At 58.4% G+C, this 20,445-nt stretch overlaps 1 protein-coding gene across 1 annotated transcript in view; it reads left to right on the top strand.

Moving 5' to 3' along the window:
* ADGRD1 (adhesion G protein-coupled receptor D1) overlaps positions 1-12,058 on the top strand; it is a 99,445-nt gene extending 87,387 nt beyond the window's left edge. Inside the window, exons 20-24 of the mRNA XM_012657647.1 lie at positions 3,955-4,046; positions 8,754-8,880; positions 10,023-10,064; positions 10,635-10,727; positions 11,925-12,058. Of these exons, the coding sequence (XP_012513101.1) occupies positions 3,955-4,046; positions 8,754-8,880; positions 10,023-10,064; positions 10,635-10,727; positions 11,925-12,020 (450 nt within the window). The 3' untranslated portion in view covers positions 12,021-12,058. The remainder of the gene's footprint in view (positions 1-3,954; positions 4,047-8,753; positions 8,881-10,022; positions 10,065-10,634; positions 10,728-11,924) is intronic.
* The last annotated feature ends 8,387 nt before the right edge of the window (positions 12,059-20,445 follow it).

The raw sequence follows: 20,445 nt of genomic DNA, 5'->3' as shown, positions 1-20,445 counted from the left end.
AGACAGATACAGATACAGTTACAAATACAGAGATACAGATGCAGATACATGGATACAAATAGAGACAGATACAGATACAGTTACAATTACAGAGATACAGACACAGATACATGGATGCAAATATAGACAGATACAGATACAGTTACAAATACAGAGATACAGACACAGATACATGGATACAATTATAGACAGATACAGATACATAGACACAGATACATAGATACATATACAGTTACAGATACAGAGATATAGATACATAAATATAAATATAGATACAGCTATAGGTAAATGCTCCTGGACTTATGATGGGCTTAAGTCCTAATAAACCCATCATGAATTGAAAATATTATAAGTCGAAAATGCATGTAATACACATAACCTACCAAACATCATAGCTTAGCCTAGTCTACCTCAAACGTACTTAGAACACTTACATTAGCCTACACTTGGGCAAAATCATCCAATGCAAAGCCTATTTTATAATAAAAAGCCTATTTTATAATAAAGTGTGGACTATCCCATGCAATTTATTGAATACTTGACTGAAAGTGAAAGAACGGTTGTGTGAGTACACAAAGGACGACGTCTGCTGAATGCATGTCACTTTCCCACCATTGTAAAGTTGGAAATTGCTGGTGAAACCACTGTAAGGTGGGGGCCGTCTGTAGATACATAAATGCAGACATGGACACAGACAGCTGTGGTTTCAATGTGTCCCCAAAGTCCCCATGTTGGAAACTTCCTCCCCAAGGCACCGGTGTTGAAGGCGGAACCGTTAGGGGCTGATGAGGTCGGGAGGGCTCTGCCCTCAGGAACGGTGAACGCCGCTACCGTGACAGCAGGTCAGTTACCGCAGGTGTGGGTTCCTGTAAAAAGATGAGTTTCGCCCCACGCCCTCTCCCTGGTGTGCGCCCTCTTGCCCTCCCACCTTCCGCCGTGGATGATGCTTCGAGAAGGCCCTCACCAGACACGGCCCCTTGACCTTGGGCTTCTCAGCCTCCACAACTGTGGGAAGTAAAGCCCTGTGCTTTGTAAATTGCCCAGTGTGCAGTCTCTGTCAAGCAGCAGGAAGCGGGCTGAGGCACACGCTATCGTGCACACCACACATTTGTCTATGTGAGTGTGTAGCATTTATTGTGAGACGGTGGCGTGTATCCCAGAGGCTTTTCATGCATAAATACCCAGGTGACCCCGAGCCAGGTCCCAAAACAGAACACCGAATGATTGCGGTCATCGCCTCCTTCCTCCCCCCAGAGGCCACCACCATCTTGTCCTTTGAGGCACGTGTCACCGCCGCAGCGCGCATCTCTAGTTTTCCTTCTGAAATGCGGCCACGGAGTGTGCCATTCACCCCAGGGCCTCTGCTGATTTGTGGCAGAAGCCGGGAGCGCCACGTGGCCAGACACGGCCGAGTGAAGTGGAGTGAGGGACCAGGGCTGCTTCCGCTTCACATTTTCCGGAGATGCTAGATTTGTGTCACGCGCAGCCGCTGTCTCCCGCTTAGTGGCACCGACCCACTTAGCCGCCCCCTCATGCTGCCACAGCCAGCGTGGCTGTCCTAACGAGGACGGAGAAATGTGCATGGCAGGTGGACCCAGACTAAATGGCTAAGAGAGAGAGAGAGAGAGAGAGAAAGACCCAGAACCGTCTTTGGGGAAAAAGCAACGCTGACGAATAGCAACAGGGAGCAACGTGTGCAGCTTAACGTCATGGAACACTTCATGGGGGTCTTACCTGCCGCGGCCAAGCAGTAGCGAGGGACCGAATCTCCAGTTACTCACTTGCAGCACTTTTGTGCCTGTCAAACACTCCGCGTGGGCCGACCGTGCACTGAGGGGCCTCCTGAGGAGTCTGTGAACAGCCGTGTGGTTCCTTCAGCGTTGCGGCAGGGATGTGTGGGCAGCACCACCTGTTACAGCCGCCGGCCACAGAGCAGGAGTGACACACAACCTCGGGGCTCAGGGGCGGTGGCTGAGTTCCCCGGAGTCGCTGTGGGTCCTCGCTGGGGGCCGCCAGCCTGCCCTTCCCAGGCTCCACGGCTTCCCTGCCGCCTGCCTGCGTCACCAAACACTGTGCGGGCAACGTTTTCCTCCTGCCATTGCTGAGATGTTCACAGGAAACGAGTTTCGTGTTATTTTCCCTTTAATTTGTAATCGATTAAAATGGAAATCTAGTTAAATAACTTGATTTTTGAATTGGTAACACGCATGGCTCAGAAATTTAAAGGAAAAGCTTAAGAATGTATCCACAGAAAGTCTCTCCCATACCCCTGTTCCAGTTCCCTGGTGTCCTGGGGCTTCTCTGCAGATATGTGTGAAGGCGACCAACTGTGCACGTGCCCTGTTGTTCAGGCATGAGTAGAAGATTCCAGAGAACGAGCCGCCCACTCCTGGAAGCCCTAACCGCACGTTAGTCGCCCTCACGTTGCCACTGTCCAAGTGGGGTGGGGTGCAACTGCGTTGAAACCGGGACCCTGCCGTCCACGCCGCCCCCGCCCAGGCGGGCGTGGCTCTCTGGTCATCGTGACGCAGCCGGCCAGGCAGGGAGGCTGGACGGCGTCGCCGTGCCGGGCGCTCTCTTTGTGCGGACACAGCGCTGGGCGCTGAGCTGTTAGCTCCTTTCCTCTTCCCTGGCCTTGGGAAACCTCTCGTCAGCCTCACCCGACAGACGAGGAAATGAGGGACTAGGTGGTCTGACCCTCAGGAGCTGAGCTGGGGTGACGGCTGAGCGCAGGTGCTGAGACCGTCGATTAAAGCAGCCAGAAGAGGGGACGACTGTGCTCACTCGCTGCGGCTGCGCGGAGCACAGTCTCCCCGGGAGCACGTGGGGAGGGGCCGTGAGCAAAGGCTCCTGCTGGCTCGTGGGCTGGGAGCTGGGGGAGGAGGGGCAGGGCTCAGAGTGGAAGGACGCTGGGTGCCGAGTCAGGGAGGACGTGTCCCCAAGGCCCCCAGACAACGTGGTCGCGGCAGGTGCTTCAGAAAGGCCTGGCGTGTGGGTGCTGGGCCAGGGGTGCTGGGTGGGGTGAGGCCAGGTCTTCCTGCAGCTCCCCTCAGACTGCCAGGCCCTGGCTGTGCACCAGGCCACGTGGGGACAGCAGCCTCCCCGTGAGGCCTGCAGGTGGAGCCTTTGCAAGTGCCTGTGGCCAGGCCTGAGCGTTCGTGCAGGGGTCTGTGCCCAGAGCTGGGCCCTCACGCTCCTGTAAATGACCTCGGGATTTTTCAAAACCGAGGCAGAGAGCTGCCCACGGCACAGCCCTGCACGCCGCTGTGGGCCTGCAGCAGGAGGGAATCGGGGGCTTCATGTCCCTTGCTGTCCCCCGCATTGCATGCCCCATACTGGACACTGGGGAGCTGCCCAGGGGAGGGGACAGGTCATGCTGGAGCCTTGCCAGGGACCCCTGTGCCCCCCCCAGCCCCGTGGGTCCCCAGGGCAGCCTCCCAGAGGTTCCCGGCCAGCCCAGGTGTGGGCAGAAGCTGAAGCCCCTCTGCTGTGGCTCCCGTGGGTCACACGGCCGCAGGCCTGGGCAGGAGACAGAGCCGGGCACTGCGCCAGGGGCCTGGCACGTGGGACTTCTCGTCTCTGAGCAGCTGGCGCTCTTAGTGTCTCCCAGCAAATGGGGCATGAGGACCAGAGGGCTCGGGGGCGCTGCCAGGGTCCCACGCCATGAGCAAATGCCGAGATGAGGTTTGGACCCGAGGTTCATGCTCTTCCCCTCCTGCGCTGGCCCGTTCCTGGGCCCAGAACATGTCTCTGCTCTTTCCTCCGCAGCGCAGGAACCCTGAGGCGAGCTGCGTGTTGTTTGCTGGAAAATGCCCAGGGGCTGGGGGTAGCTTTGCCCCAGCGACGTCCCCTGTGCTCCGGAGCCCTGGCAGGGGTGGGGGAGCGGCGGCCGGTGGACTCAGCCCTGCGGCGGGTGCGGCCAGCCGTCCTCACCGCCCGCTGCTGTCCTCGCAGGTCAACATGGGCATCCTCGTCGCCGTGACCAGGGTCATTTCGCAGATCAGCGCCGACAACTACAAGCTTCACGGGGACCCCAGTGCCTTCAAGTAAGTGACCTCTGGCCACCTGTGGGGCTGCAGCCCTGCCCCAAGGGACTCCAGGGTCCCCACGATCCCAGGGGCAGCTCTGGCGTCACATCCTCACCCGGCTCCTTGTCCATCCCCTGCAATGCGGGACGAGGCCCTTGAGCAGCCTCGGGTCCCCTGTGTGACGAGCGGGTCTGTCGATGTCCCCTGGGCCACCCCCCAGGGAGAGAGGCAGCTGGGGGTGTTCTGGAGCCAGACCGCCGACCCCGCAACCACCCCACCACCTGCTGGGGCCTTGCAAGTTATTTAACCCCTCAGTGTCTGGCCGTTGCCCCTGTAGAATGGCACGAGGACAGGGTCCCCCGCGCAGGGCTGCAGTGTGGAGGGAGGTCCTAGGGAGAGCAGCTCCCTGACGAGCTCCAGGCCCCTCTGGAGAGGGAGCGGGTGTCTGGGGGGTTCCACCCACACATCCCGCTGCCATCGGGGTCTCCTGACCTGTATCCGCTGGGGCGCAGCTGGCTGCAGGTGACAGAAAACCCCACACAAACTGGCGTAGGCAGAAGGGGTTTATTGCTACAGGACTGTGGAGTCAGAGGTTGGATGCTGATGTCACAGGAATCATCTGGCAGTTCCGTGACTGCGACCCGGTCCCTCCTCCCCGCTCTGGTCCTGCCCGAATCGACTCTGCCCTCCCGGGGGCAGAGGCTGCACCGGGGGGTTCAGCCCACGGGAGAGTCTGTCCCACCTGCTCAGACAGAGGCCTGAGCCCGGGTGAGGAAGATGATGAGGAGGACGCCTCAGGCTGGGAGAGAGGGGAGTGGGCTTCACCCGTCAACCCGGAGCTGAGCCCCACGGCGCCGTGGCCCCCAGACCACAGGGTCTGAACGCGGGGGCAGCTCCTCTTGGGGGACTTGGGGGCTTTTGTGGAAACAGGGCTGGCCCTGGGCAGCCGACGTCCTGTAGGTCACTGCAGCTGCCGGGTGTCTTTTCTGGTGAGAAGGCTGAAGTGGTAAATAAGTCAGCGGCAAATCGATGAGATGATTATTCTGTAACAAATTCCAAGCTGTGAGCTGAGCTGACAGGTGGCGCAGCCGCCTTGGGCTTTTCAGCCCCCGGAACCCGTGCAGGGCTGTGCAGGGCTGTGTCCGTGTGAGGGGAGAGGCTCACGGGGCCAAGGGTCGCGTCCTCCCTCTTCTGTCTGTGAGGCCGGCCGGTCCCGGGCCCCCTCCAGCTGGCAGCTCCCGAGGCTGTCACCTCGGCGTTCATGGTCAGCCAGTCCGTCCTCAGCTCTTGTCCCCAGCCAAAGCCTGCTCACCCTGGTCTGAGTCCTGGCACCCGCGGGACCCCAGAACACACCTGTGCACCCCTCCCTGTCTCCACCCCACTGTCCCACCCCCGCCCCTCACCGACACCCTCCGAGGAAGCCGCCTTCATCCACTGCCTTGCTCTGCATGGCCGTCCCCGAGGCGCCGGCTGGCACAGCGGTGCCCGTGGTCCAGGAAGGTCCGGGCAGGGAGCGTGCGCTGGCGGAGTGTTCCCAGGTCTGTGCAGAGCCACAGCCGAGGCCCTGCCCCCTCCGCTCCGCCCCACCCAGTGCCCACCCAGGGACGGGCCCCTCGGGGAGGGCAGGCCGCGTTCCTCTGCACAGACCCCTCTGGGTCCCTCTGACGTGTGCCAGTGTGTCCCTCTGCCTTCAGCAACTCCAAGTGGCCGAGTCTGACCCGTGGGACCCTCTCTCACTCTGTCATCTTATCTGCCACGTGACACTCGCCTCCCCAGGCTGGCGAGGCAGACCCCGCGCTGCAGGAGCCGGCGGGAAGGGAGCAACAGCAGCATCCTTAGAAAACTTCCTTGGCCCCTTCTTGTGCCTGGTCTTTTGGTTTTAATCTTGTCGTTTCTTTGTGCTGAGCAGCTTGATGTTCTCTGAGTAATAGGATGCGAGATGCTCCTTCAGGGCCCTCCACAGGCCTGGCCTCCGCTCTTTAACAAGCCTCTTTACTGATCGCGATCCCAGACTCCCAAGAAAGCAGCAGGGAACATTCGGGTTTTACAGGGGGGACCTGGTGTGACCCCTGGCAGCACACCCGTGGGCAGTGGGTGTGGCGGGTGGGGACAGGGCCAGCCCTGGGGGAGCAGAGGGGACAGCTGCCTCGGGGGCTGAAGTGTGACTGGGCTGCAGCCCCCACCTGCCCGAGGCCCCCTCTCCTCCGTGTTTGAATAGGGGACACTGACAGCTCTGGCCGTGTTAACAAGAGTCCTCAGAGAGCTTCCGCCTGTCTCCTCGAGATCATTCATTGCTCTATTTTTAAGAAAAAATCAACCATCACTTTAGAAGTAGCACATTTTGGTACCTATTTCTCAGTGGCTGATCCTTTCAAACACGGTCCTCCACGAACTCAAGACTGTAGCTGAATAATGCATGATATTTTTGTTTCCCAGAGACAGGTGTTTTATTTTTATTGCATTAACATTATGAGAACAAGCTGGCTGCAGTTTCCCTGAGATCTGAAGTGCTGGAACAGCCCTGGGTTTCGCAGGGATTTTGCCGGGATCTTGGGCTCCTGACGAGGAAGCTCATTTTGGTCGTGTCTCGCCTCCTCCTGGGAGGTGCCGGATCCACGGGTGGCACTTTTGCACTTTCCTCCATTTGTTCATCTTTCATTCATTCCTTCCAGCGATCGTTTCCTGGGGCCTCTGAGTCCTGGCGCTGGGCTGCACCCTGGGGTTGCGGAGCTGGAAAGACAAAGTCCCAGCTTTGGGGAACTCACAGTCCAGTGACGGAGACGGACTCACGGTCACCGCGCTGAGTGATGAGGGGTGAACCGAGACGTGGCGGTTGCTGGCCTGAGCAGCAGGGCCCCCTTAGCCTCTAGACTTTTCTGTGAAGCTCAGATGCGTAAGGACCCCGCCGTGGAAAGCCCCGGTGTTCCAGAAGTCGGGGAGGACGGACTTCAGTGAGTGCACGTGACTTGCTTTGAGTCTGACCGCTGGCGTTGCTCCTTCTTTCAGCGGAGGCCGGTGGAGGCCGACTCTGTGCCGCTCTCCAGCTCTGCGTGGGGCCCTGCGACCTGGTCTCACGGCGCCTGCACTCTGGGGGCACCTACGAGACTCACGTTGCAGGTCCTGCCCCACTGGGCTCCTGGGCTTTCCGGTCCTCCGTGCCCTGGGGTCGGACGCCTGTCCAGCATCACCGGTGGGATCCGGGTGGTCAGCCTGAGAGTGCTGGGGGTGGGCTGGCTCCTGGCGCCCGGCCGGCTGCCACGGTGCAGGGACAGCTCTGGGGACCGGGCCCAGAGTGGGCTGGCTGGGAACCACTCTGTATGTCCCAGGTCACCGCGGCCTGTGCCGTCTCGGGGAGGGGCTCCCTCGCAGCTGGGCCCCCGCGGGGTGGCGCTCTGCGCTCTCTGACTGGGACAGAACACCCTGTCCCGGGAGGTCTCGAGTAGCTCACAGAATCTCAAGCAAAGAACTAGTCTGGGGGGCCACACACCAGGGCAGCCTCGGAATTGTTGGGTGGCCTTGCGCTGGTGGACTCAGGGAGGAGCCCGGGCTCTTCAGTGAAGGGACCCTGGCAGGAGAGGCTCGCTCTGATTGGCCGGCCTAAGTCATGCATCCCTTTGCCATTGCTGGCGTTGGGGCAACCTGATTGGCTGTCCCAGTGGGTCAGCAGCCAATGAGGAAAGAGCAGCCCTGGAGCGGCCCAGGATGCTGTGGAGTGGAGGCAGAGGGTCACCCTGCAGGGGTGGGACGGGCGCCTGTCCCGGCTGGAAGGGTAGAAGCTGAGGGCGCTGGGAACTGCCAGGGAGGCTCACTCTGGTCCACGGGGTGGGCGAGGCCGGGCGGCACTCACACTGGCCCAGGTGGAGATGTCTGCACACCCTCTGGTTCTGCCACTGATGGAACCTTGTGTCACTGTGGCCATCACTGGGGGTTGTGGGGCCTCAGTCTCCTTATCTGTGAAATGGGGTCACTGTATAACCTGTGTCCAGAGGGCCTGCAGGGCTGAGAGGCGACAGAAGCGCGTGCTGGCAGGTATTGTGTGGCAGGAGACAGGGCTGTCGGTCGGCTGGCTTAGTGTCTCCTCTGGGCCACGTCCAGGGCCCGTGAAGATGACCAGTCGGTCCTGGCCCTCTGAGAGTCACTGTCAGTGCTGCAGGAGTGCCGGTGTGCCCAGGGCCCAGGGCCCAGGTGGGGGCTGGAGGCTGCAGCCCAGCGAGAGCCGGGAGGTGTCCCTACCCGGACCCTCACCACAGACGGGGCTTTTCGTGGACTGAGACAAGAAGCCTCATCCCAGGGCCTTGTCGCCCCTTCCAGACGTCTCCCAGCTCCCAGAGGTTCTGAGTTATGGATGCTGAAGGGGTCCCTTGCTGCCTTGGTCCCCCTGAATCTCGCCCCTCCTGCCTGGGTCCTCCTCCTTGTCTTTGCAAACAGCTTAAACGCAATCCCCCAGGCCCGGCTGGGTTTCTCCTCCTGTCCTGGGCGCACCCTGGGGTGGTGCTCAGGGCTGTAGGAAACTGCTGCTTCTCCAGAGCTCTCTTCGCCCACCAGCCTCGAGGGGCCGGAGCTGGTGGAACCTGAGGCTCGCACCAGGTAAATGCCTCACCTGAGGTTACCTGCAGGGAGGACTCCAGGTCTTGCCCCCTCTGGAAGCCCGCTCCTGGAAGGCGGTCTGCACACCCGGTCCTGCCCGCCCACCGCCCTGAGTGACCGCAGCTGTTTCTCTCTCAGGCTGACGGTGAAGGCGGTGGCCGTGCTGCTGCCCATCCTGGGAACCTCGTGGGTCTTTGGCGCCCTCGCCGTCAGTGACCGGGCCCTGGTCTTCCAGTACGTGTTTGCCGTCCTCAACTCCTTGCAGGTGAGAGCCCGCTGGACTGCCAGGCGGCGAGCAGGCCCTTGTGGGTGACATGTGCGGAGCAGGCCGCTGCAGAGGCAGGAGGGGGCCCTGGGCTCTGCCCCCTTCACACACCCCATGAGCCCTTGGCGTGGGGCACCCCGAGACCTGAGGACGGGCACACCAGGGCCTCTCAGAAAACAGGGCTTGCCGTGTCCTGACCCCGTTCCCGGCAGGGCTGCCTTGTGCTTCCGGCCGGTATCTGTGGGAGGCACTTCCGGGCCTGTGATGGAAGGTGGTCGGCCTGCGGACAGCTCCCGAGAGGGAGCCAGGCCCTGTCCTCTGTGTGAAGGGACAGGTGGGGGTCACCAGCCAGGAGACCAGGGGTTTGGGATGCCTGAGGCCTCAGACCACAGGCCCGCAAAGGAAAGGCAGGTGTGGGTTCCAGCACCATCCATAGCCCTGGCCCTCACTGTGCGGGCCTTGCGCACCTGTGTCCACAAGGCCGGGCTGCGTCCTGCGGTGGCGCTGGGCCTTGTGGGCCGTGAGCTTGCAGGCGGCGCCTTCCTCTGGCTGTTCCCACTGAGATGTGTGGGTTGTCCTGGCCGCAGCCCTGAGCATGCTGGGCCCTCACTTGTCCTCTGTGTCCTCTCCCGTTTCCTCCGCTGTGAAGCGGGGGCAGTAGCAGGACCCTTAATGGGGTGGCACTAAATGAGACACGTGTGCAAGGCATTGGCCTGGTGCCCGGCACGCAGCAGCGGCCTCTGGGTGTTTGGTGACATCCTCACCTTTGCGCTTGTTTTCACGTTATCACAACCAGTCTGCCGATGAGACCACCAAGGCGCAGTTGAGGGTCCGTCTGATGTCCACCCCTTGCTTGTGCCGGGCCTTTCCGGGGATCCACCCGCCTTTGTCCCTTGGCCCCGGTGGCAGCGCTGCCTCCGAACCCTGGTTGCAGCAGCTGCCTGAGTCCGGCTTAGACTATAGGGTCCGAGATGCCTTCCCTCCCCATGGACTCAGGTCACGGGATCTGGGGTCAGCGAGCTCCCAACAGCCAGCCGTGCCAGCGCCACTTGCGGAGCCCGTGTGTGGAAAGAACCTTCGGAAAGTGCTTGTGACAAAATGCAAACGGCTCTAATCCTGTGTTTTCCTCCCTTCCTTCCCAGGGACTTTTCATCTTCCTCTTCCACTGTCTCCTGAATTCAGAGGTACGTCTCCCCACTTCCTGCCAGTGCAAAGCTGGGTGTTCATTTCTGAAGGGGCACAGTGCGCCCTACAGGCTGCCACCTGGGAACGAAGTCCTGGCTCAGCCTTGTCCCACGATGAGCCATGTGGAGTGGGCCGGCTTCCAGCAGCCCCTCCTCTCCCATCCCGGTTGCTAAGCGACGTGCCAGCATCCTCTCCTGGTGTCGCAGCAGGCACCGCCGGCTGTGCAGGGGACCAGGGAGACAGGGCCGGTGGGGGAGCCAAGCTGGAGAAGGGCAATGTCTGGCACGTTGGGGAGAGTAGGACGGAGACGTGCTCCCTCTGGTCCTCCCGGGGCCTCGGGGAAGCTCCCTGGGGTGTGAGGAGGAGGACCGCTGTCTGCGGGAGCTGGCAGGGGGCCTTTAGGGTGCCGCCTCGGACTCTGATGTTTCCAGGTCTGTCCTCGACCTGCGCTGGCGCCCTGGGGCCTCCCTTCAGCACAGATTCCCAGAGACCGTTCCGAGTGAGCTCTGGTTTCTGTTCTCTCAGCCTCTGACGTTGCCTCTAACAAAGCCTTCCTTCTGCTGCCCAAGGTGAGAGCTGCCTTCAAGCACAAAACCAAGGTCTGGTCCCTCACGAGCAGCTCTGCCCGCAGCGCCAACGCGAAGCCCTTCCACTCGGACATCGTGAGTGTCGGGGGCGTCCCATCGCGAGCCCCTCCTGCTGCCTGGGCTGACCCCACTCCCAATGCCTCCCACCCGCAGCCCTCTCCGGCCCGAGGGCTCTCGCTCCTGCGGTGGCTACCCGGAGGCTGGCCCTGGAGGCTGCCTTCCAGCTCCCCCGCGCCGCGTGTGGCCTCTGCCTCGCCGGGGACGCCTGGCGCTGCTGGCTCAGCCTCTCACCCAGAGCCCCAGCCCTGCCGGGTGGCGCCATCCAACAGGAGGCTGTGGAGGCTGGTTGTTCTCGTCCCCACGTCCTGCCTGACCCTGACGAGGCTGCCACAGCCTCTCCCCTGACATTTCCCAGGGCCGGGACTTGTGTTGAGTCCGGGGATGGGGGGCTTACAGGTCAGCCGACCAAGAGGCAGACCCTGGGCACAGAAGTCAGCGGGCCCAGCCCTGTCCTCGAGGATTGTGTCCCCTGCACCGGCCCCTCCTCCCGCAGGTGCCCGGGGAGTCCGGTCTCCATGCTCAGGGGTCTCCACAAGCCCCTCACCCTTCAGTGCCAGGTCGATCCCCTCCGTCCCCCGCGCAGGGGCCCAGGTGGCCTGGAGCAGATGCTCCTGTGTCCTCCCCCCACCTGCCAGGAGTCCCGGCTCAGGTGTCCGCCCTCAGGGGTCCCTGCCGTGCTGCACTCAACACACCGGCCCCCACAGCACACCCTGCCCCACCCCCCCACAGCACACCCTGCCCCGCCTGAGGCTGTGTTGTTCGTTCAGTGGCTTAATGGCCACGGTCCTGCCACTGGGATGGGGACACGACGGGGGCTGCTTGGCTTTGTTCTCGCTCTGGCCCCGCGGCCCACAGCAGCGCCCAGCGCGTGGCGAGCGCGGCGGGCGGAGACGCACACAGACGGACAGCGTGTGCGTGAACGATGGGTGGGTGCGCGACTGGCGGGTGGACGGACGGACGAGGGATGACGAGGTGCGTGAACGCACGCCACGCCCAGGTGGCGAGGGAGGGCGGGGAACGCAGAGGACTCCAGTCCAGGTGCTCTCGGTGCGCGGGGTCCTCATCTCTCGGGGGCGGCGGGGTCTCCTCCAGTCTGCGCTTTGCCCCGACGGGGGACCCCCGTACCCCCGGCCCAGAGCTCTCCGCACTCAGTGGGGTTTGAGTTTCCTCCTGGGGCGGGGTCCTCACCCCTCACCCCCTTGCGCCTTGCAGCTGAACGGGACCCGGCCAGGCACGGCCTCCACCAAGCTCAGCCCTTGGGACAAGAGCAGCCACTCTGCCCACCGCGTGGACCTGTCTGCCGTGTGAGCCGAGGGCCGCTCACCAGCCAGGCCTGCCGCTCGGAACAGCCCTCCCAGGCAGGACAAGACAGAGACCCACCTTCCCTCAGGGGACCCCCTCCTCACTGCTGTCTGGACGTGGGGTGGTGGCCCCGAGCCGGTGTCCTCACCTGTCCTCACGCCCCTGTGTGAGCCCCCGGCACAGGCCAGCAGGGCGTGGCCCCCACCTGGGGGCTGTGAGACGGCAGTGACTGCCCTCTGGGGTCCCCGGGATGCACAGTGGCCCGCCGTGACGCTGCGCGTCAGCCTCCCCTGGACCCAGCGAGGCGCGAGCTCACGGGAGGGGAAGCTCCGTCTCGGCACCTCCACGGGGACTCGGGGACACAGAGGGGGTTAGGGTCCCCATGCACCCCCGGAGGGTCAGGTGCAGGCAGCTGGGGGCGTGTGGGGAGAGCGTGGGGAAGGTTCCCAATCTGCAGAGTTGACCCAACAAGAAGCCGGTGCCAGCGAAGTGCGTGTCTGTCTGCGGTGACGCCACATGGGCTGGCCTCGGCGCTGGGCTGGGGCATGATTGGGTTCGGGGCCTCGGTCCAAGCAGAGATCTGCGGGCTGGAGTCACCGGCTGTCCCGGTGGGGGTTGGGGTGACCGCCACCCGTGTGAGGAGCCAGGCAGGGCCCCAGCCGGCAGCCTGGGCTTCGAGGCCACCTGGTGGCGCCGCTGCTTTGGGGGCTTCTCAGCCCCCCTTGTGAGTTCTGACTCCTTGGGCCCAAGGCCGGCCTGAAGGACCCCTCCTCCCCAGCTGCCCACAGCCCAGGCTGCCTCCCTGCTGTGGCCTTTTCCTGTGTCTTTGTCTCTTGGGTTTCTGGTTTCGGTTTTGAAGTCATCCCTTCCCCTGGGGGGTCTCTTTCGCATCCTTGGCAACACTCTGTTCCCGGTGAGCAGACCACACGGGGCAGCGCGGCGGCTGCTTCACGTCGCTGCAAAGGCAGACCACGCCACGCCACGCCGTGGTCAGGCCACTTGGGTCCCACGTGGCAGAGCCCCCGAGTCCCGGCTGAGGGGGAGGGAGGGTGACGACCGCTGAGCCTTCTGCGCTGATGTCGACTTACAGACTCGGCTCGGCCCCCTAGCAACAGGGACGACCGTCGCAGCTCTTGTGGGCCGGGTGCCGCAGAACACGGGGGTCTGGGCGCATAGATGTGAATAAAGACCCCGCCGGAGCGTTTGGAAACAGGCCGTGAGAGCGCTCTGCGGCCACAGCGCCAGCGGCATCTGTGAAACGTGCGGTCGGATGCTCACGCCTGTCTTTGATACTGGAAAATCTTCCTTTAAGCTGTGACCACAATGTCCTTAGGCCCTTCCCACCTCACGTGGCTGCTTCGATTCAGAGTCAGTTTCCCACTAGTTCCGTGGCCCTCAGCTCAGCCCCGACCCGCCGAACGTAGCAGCCCCCCGCAGGCCTGTCCCCGCGGTGGGGGACGTGGGCGGCACGTTGCAGGGGTCGGTCCTTGCCCTTCCCCCAGGCCAGGTTCCACACATCGTGGCCGTGGCCGCCGTGGAGCCCGCGTGTTCAGTGAGGTGTTCCTGTGTGCTCACCCTGCACGTGGCCACCACTCTGGGTTCCCCTGTGTCCCACACGCCAGGTCACGGGGACACAGTCTCAGATCCTCGTCCCAGCCCTGAGCACCGAGAAGTGAGAACACTGTATTCCTACGATTCACACTCGGATTTTTTTTCTTGTTTGGCTTCTGGTGGCGCGAGTCGTGTCGGGACCGTGTTTCGGGGGGAATTCTGTGTGTGTGAGCTGTCGCCACACTCGCTCTCCACAGCTAATGTATCAGGAGAGGCAACGAACAAAACCCGTCTGAACCTTCTATTTCCAACGAATGAAAGTCAGCACTTTATTTGTAGGCTGTGTATCTTGGCTTCCGTAGTACTTTATTATCTGCACATAATTTGGCCCAAAATAAGAAATCGGAAAGAATTGTGTGTTGAAAGCAGTTTGTAGTCCAAGGAAGATGATGAATGCCACTATGCAGTGAAAATATGTTGTGATTTTATGAAATAAAATCTTATTGTCCTTAAAATAAAGTGTGGTCTTTAAAACCTGTTGCTAGTGGAGAGTGCGCGGGACTGAGTCTCGTAACACACGTCTACAGGGAAACGCACGAGCAAAACCCTGGGCTGGGGCTCATGCAACAGGCATTTATTTGGCACCTGCTGTGTACCCAGTGCATTCCAGCTCTGGGGATGCCCTGTCTGGAGCCTCTGTCCCGGGGTGGGGTGTGAACACAACCAGGGCAAACAGCAGGCATGGGAACAGGGACGTGGGGGGCACGGAGAGGGCTCTGCACAGCCCGTTGTCTGCCTGGGTTACCTCCCTGCAGCCACCTGGCTTGGGGACACGGCACCTTCCAGGCACATTCGGTGATGCTTTCCCGAACTGCGTTTCTATCCTCGCAGGTGGGAGACACCATGTGCACGGCCCGACGTCTCTGCTCTGCAGCTGCTTTCAAACCTAACGTGCTCTCACAAACCGTCTTCCCCGTTACCGTGTGCTGTTCGTAATGACAACTGTGATTTACATAAAATGTACCAAAATCCTTGCATTATTTTACAATTAGAGTATCTGTGCTTCCATGTTATATTAAATATATCATTTATATATTTATCAGCATAATATATGTTTATATGTCATTTATAAATATATACATTACATAGTATCTTTTATATATATTAATATATTTTATACGTATCTATAATATATAACAAATGGATACATATTGATGTCTTTGTGCTTGTGGCTTTTTTCCTTATATCTTTTTTTCCTTATATTGATGATTTTCCAGGTTAAAATTTTAAAACTGGCTTTTGCATCAGAAAGTAAATAATTCCACAGCTCTTGAAACAGTTTGCCAAATTGTTTACCAAAATGGTCACTGGGTCAAGTCTCGCTGATATTCTTGTTTCTCAAAAATTTTACCAGCAAAGAGTGTTACCAGTATTTTATTACCAACTTAATATGTGTGAAACTGTTATAATTTGTGTTTGCTCGATTGCTACTGAGGTCGAACAGTTTTTCCTATGTCTTTCCTTTCCCTTTGCTTTTTCTCTGGAGGGTGGCTGGACGCCCTGAATACATGGGGACATATCTCCTTCCTGCTCTGGGACAAGCCTGGCAGCTCTGGGGTGTGCAGGCCCGTTGGTCCCTGTGGGCCGTCTCTGTCCCCGCCCGGACTTTCGGGGGCACCTGCAGTCGGAGTGAGCCCGGCTGCCCCTCCCTGCCCACCCCACATACCACTCACAGCGCTGCCGGCCTGCGCCCCCTCCTCCCGCCACTGCTCCACATGTGACCGCCCTGGGTGTCCCCGGACGCCTGGCTGCCATCCCACCTCCGCAGCAGGCTGCTCCTGCCGCCCTTCCTTCGGAGAGTCCCCAGAAATGACACGGAGGTCATTATTTTTTGCACTTCCATAGGCCCGTGGAGATATTTTCCATCCTATTCCGGGATTGTGGCGCGGGAGAGGCGGGTTGGGCAGTTTCTGTCATCGACCGATTCCCTGCTTTCGTCTAAATTCCACTTGGTTCCTCTTTACGCAGCCTCCATTTCCAGCCTTTACCCCGGTTTTTCCCTTCCGAGGGTCGTGTCATTAGACACGTTTTCAAATTAAGTCTGGAGAGCTCTGATTTTAGTTGAGGAATTGAGATCTTGCAGCTACGTGATGTATCTGTAACACTTTGGCTTTTTCAAAATTGCAACATACTAAGGGGCATTTGACATTTTATTCGTGCTTTCTGTTTTGTTCTCTGTTATTTCTCGTCTCTTTTGCCCTTTGGTGTCTGGGTTGGGATCTTTCGCAATCGCTCGTCTCAGAGCCCTCCTGACTTTCCCCCGAGCCACAACCGTGTCCGTGTCAGCGCCGTGACGTGCGCCCACGCGGGTGAGCACGCGTGCGCCACTCCCTGCGGCGGCTTCGTTTGTTCAATATTTCTGCTTCATATTTAAAGAAAGGATTTCCTATGAATATTTTCTCTTAAAAGTTTTCCACATTCATGTTATTTTCATCTTATTTATAAATTAAGCAGATTTACATTATTAATATACTTTTTTAAAAAATCAAAAGGCTGTATTTTTTAGAGCAGTTTTAGGTGTGTAGAAAGACTGAGCAGGAAGTGCAGGGATCCCCACGGAGCCCCTCCCCCACTCCGCAGTTCCCTCAGCTTCTCACACCTGGCGCCGTGCGGGACATTTGGTACAACTGGCGAACGCGTCTCGGTGCCATTGTAAACACAAGCGCGCAGTGCGCAGTGCGCAGTGCACAGTCGGGTTCGCTCTCTGTGTTGCGCTGTTCTCTGGGTTTTGACAAAGCAATCGACTCACAGCATCACGCAGAATAGTTTCAGCGCCCTGAAACGCTCCTGCGCTCCACCTGTTCATCTCTCCTCGCGCTCCTGCTAACCCCTGGAACCACCCATTTTTTTTTTTTTATGGTTTCTGTAGCTTTGCCTTTCCCAGAATGTCATGTAGCTGGAATCATACAGTGTGCATGTTTTCGGATGGGCTTCCTGCGCACAGCAATATGCGTTTAAGGTCCCTCCATATTTTTTATGGCTTAATAGATCATTTCTTTTTATTGCTGAATAATAGCCCATTGTCTGCGGGTACCACAGATTGTTTACCCATTTGCCTTCGAAGGACATCTTTCTGGCCTCCAAGTTTCGGCAATGATGAATGAAGCTAACATAAGCGTTTGTGGGGCAGGTCTCTGTGCAGAAATAGGTTTTCATCTCATCCGGGCAAACGCCAAGGAGCGTGACCGCGAGAGTGCGCGGTACGGGGCGTGCTTTTGTAGGAGGCTGCCCGGCAGCCGCGCCATTCTGCGTTCCCACCAGCGATGATCGAGTTTCTGGCGCTCCACATCCTCGATGACATTTGGTGTTGTCAGCGTGCTGGATGTCAGGCATCCCAGTAGGTGTGCGGTGACATCCTGTTGTTTTAACATTCAGTTCCCTAGTGACAAGTGACACTGAGCACTGCTGTCCAAATTTGAGTGCTTGCTGTGATGCAGTCAGTGTCTGAACTGGCTTGTTCTCCCCGCAGCTCTCCCAGTGTTTGCCTCGTGTATTTCGACGCTCCGCTGGTTGGTGCGCGCACAGTAAGGACTGTTACATCCTCTTCGACAATTGACGCTTTTCTCATCATTCAATGCCTCTCCGTATCCCTGCACCCTCTCTGGTCTCTGTGTACACTCTGGCGATTCTGGAATTTGTTCTTGAGCAAACTTGACTGAGTGAACACTTGCCATGTGAATATTTAAAGTTTATAAAAAAGAGAATATCTTCTTTTTTTCCTTTTTCAGCATCAGGGCACACAATTCTGTATCCCATCCCTTCCCCCAGAAACACCTAGAAGCATGACTGTTATTGAAGGACACAGACTCAAGTCACATAACATAAGCTCACTTGAAAGTCAGCTCGCCCTCGTCTGATCGAGTCGGAAAATTTCAAGATTCCTTTCCTTACAGTTTAACTTTTAACCAGATCACGTATTGACATCGTTTTTCTCCTTGTTGTTGTAGAATATGGATATGCCTCCTTCAACCTCAGGTCATCTTTTTTGCTGTGTTTTCTAACTCGACCTCTGAGGACGTATTTGATGTCTGCGTTCACGTCCAGCAGGACTCACGTTACTCACCAGCTGGAAATTTGTGCCGTGTTCTCTGTGTCTGTTATCCTCACTTGTTTTTTCTTATTCTATTTTTACATTTCCTTGACGTTTTGGATATATTTTGTAAAATGTTTGTTACTTACCAAATTTGTATACTTTTTGCGGGGCCAGTTCTCTATTTTCTGCTTTCAACAATAGTTTTATTTAGTCTGCCGTGGTGTTTATCGCGCAGCACACTTTATCGAGACAGCGGCTGCTATATGTGACGCGTGTGGTCCTGTTTCCCGTGCATAGAACGGCCACACTGCGCGTTCACTTGCTTCAATGGAAAATCTCCTCCAGGGAACATTTTCCTCTTTCGCTGATGTTCTCTGTTGCAGACCTTTTGCAGTGCCAGATATTTTTTTCTTATCCGTGAGTTTACTTTGGAGATCAGAATTACTTTCCTGAATCTTAAAGGATTTTCCTGTGGCTAAGGTGGTGGTTTATTAGACTTTCTGGAATACGGTGATGGGATGAGAGTGTAGGTTGGGTGGGAATAACTCCATGGCAGACCTCCTTGGTATGAAACCGGGGTTCCCAGCCCCTCGGTAGGCAACAAAAAGTTGTATTATTACAAAATAGTGTGTCTACTAATCAGTGCACACCCTAAGCATTGTCTGTGGATTGGACAACGTATCTCCTACATCTCAGCTAACCACCGAGGATGGCCCAGGACGATGGGGAGAGCTGGGGGCCCTGACTGTGGGCAGGGCTGCTTCATGCACCAGCCCTGGAACCCCGCAGGGGCCACTGCTGGGAGAGAACAGTTTCCTCATTCCCTTCTGCCACCAGAGCAGGGTTTCCTGTTGTTCACAGCGGGGAGCCCCAGGATGTCCCCCCAAGGCAAGAAGGGCCTGTGTGTGTTGGCCACCTCTGGCTTGGGGCTGAGTGAGGGCAGGTCCTGGGGGGCATCCCCTCCCACCCTCGCCTCTCCTCCCTGACAGCATCCTTAGGGAAGATTCAATCAAGCAAGGGTAATGGCCTGATGGAGTCTGTCCAGATGGGTGAGACAATGGCCTGACTCCCGGTGCTGCTCAGCCTGCTCTCGTAATTGGATATCCCGAGACCCCTCTGCTTCTATTAGGTTAACAAGCAGCGTTTGTTGGTCGTTAATAGATTGCGAACACTGTTGCCCCCTGCCTCCTGGTTTTACAGACCTGGGTTTTGAGGGGTTTTCTATCCCAGTGGAGTGACTTTCTCCTCTCCCAGGGGGTCCTACAGGTGGACACTGGTCAGACTCTGTCCATGTTGGGGGTGGGGAGCACGGGGCACACAGAATGCTCTTGCCTGGCCCAGCCAGGAGATTCCCTTGACATTCCCAGTGTCCATCCTGGGATGCAGGCCGTGGCTGCTGTGGCTTGTGTGAAACTGGTCCCCAAGCTCAGAGGTGACTGGAGAAGATCAGGAGAGTAAAGTCAGATAGGATGGTGGCCTTTCTGTCCCAGGCTGATGGAAGGTAGTGTGGGTGCTGGAGCTCCAGCAGCCATAATGGAACATGAGGACACCCTGGGACAAGGCAGGGGAGCCTCCCTCCCTTACCGAGGTGAACAACGCTGCCAGCCCTAGACCGACCGCGCTCTTCTGCACTCTGTTTTCACGAAAGAGAAGTTCACTCCTGGCTTGTCTGAGCTCCTGTGGTTTGTGATGTTCAGTCACTCACAGCTGCATCTCCCCTAACCAATGTGGCCATAACTCCCGCCCCTGCCGTGCGGCACTCACTGGAGAGAGCTGCTTCCCTCCCGACTGGTGGCTCAGCCCAGTGCTCCCCAGTGCTCACGGGTCCCCTGGTGCTGGATCCTAGGCCTGGCCTGGGATTCTGCATTCCGACAAGCTCCCAGGGTATTCTGTGCTGCTGCCCACAGCTGGAGTAGCTGGGGCTTAGAACGCACCTGCCGCTTGGGCCCCAGCCCAGGTGTCCTCACCCGCCACGTTCAGGACACTTCTCGTTCAGCCCCTGACTGCAAGAGCCGCCTCCCGAGAAAAGCAATCAGCAAAGAGGATTTCAGTGCAGATGCGCCTGGCGGGGCTAAGGCTCTGTCATCGCTGTGGTCCTGGAGGCTGCGCCATCGCTCTGCAGCCTCGGGTGACAGGGAATATGTTACCTCTCCTCAGCTGGCTGCCCTGTGAGCTCCACGCCAATTGGGCCATCGCTGTGACAGCAGAGGCCGGGGGAAGATCCAGAGGACGAGTTAATTCCTATTCATGCTCTTCCTCACCTGCGAAGGAGGCTTCTCAGCACTTGCCGGGTCTGAAGATCTGCTTCCCTTCTCTTTTCGGAAGGTTGGTTAGAAATTGGAGGCTGCAGCCCAGGGATGCTGATTTTTCCCGAGGATGCTCAGCGCTCCTCAAGACAGCCGAAACCGGAGGGTTCTCCCTGCCCACCTCCTCCCGGCCTCCCTTTGGCTGCTGCACGGACTTGCTGTAAACGTCGCCTGGACCGGAGGCTGGGCTCGGAGGAACCGCCACCGCAGCCTCTCTTTAGAGCCCAGCACGCCTCAGTGTCCTTCCCTAGGCAGGACGGTCCTGCCAAGAGCCGGCAGCCTGGGCATCGCCTGGTTCTTAGATGAACCCTCAGACCCTCCCTTGCTCCCCCCGAGCCTTCCCAGATTGCTTAAATCTCCGCTACTTCCCGGGGAAAACATCTCCACTCATCGTTTTATTTTTTAATTTTTTCTTGAACAGTGAGTCAAGTTTTAGCCCTATTCCAGGAAGTCATCTATTTATTTAATTTGCATTTATTAA

This window comes from Propithecus coquereli, unplaced genomic scaffold, assembly GCF_000956105.1.
Source record: "Propithecus coquereli isolate 6110/MARCELLA unplaced genomic scaffold, Pcoq_1.0 Scaffold556, whole genome shotgun sequence".
NCBI classification, from domain to species: domain Eukaryota; kingdom Metazoa; phylum Chordata; class Mammalia; order Primates; family Indriidae; genus Propithecus; species Propithecus coquereli.
This window is presented reverse-complemented; position numbering and strand designations above follow the sequence as displayed.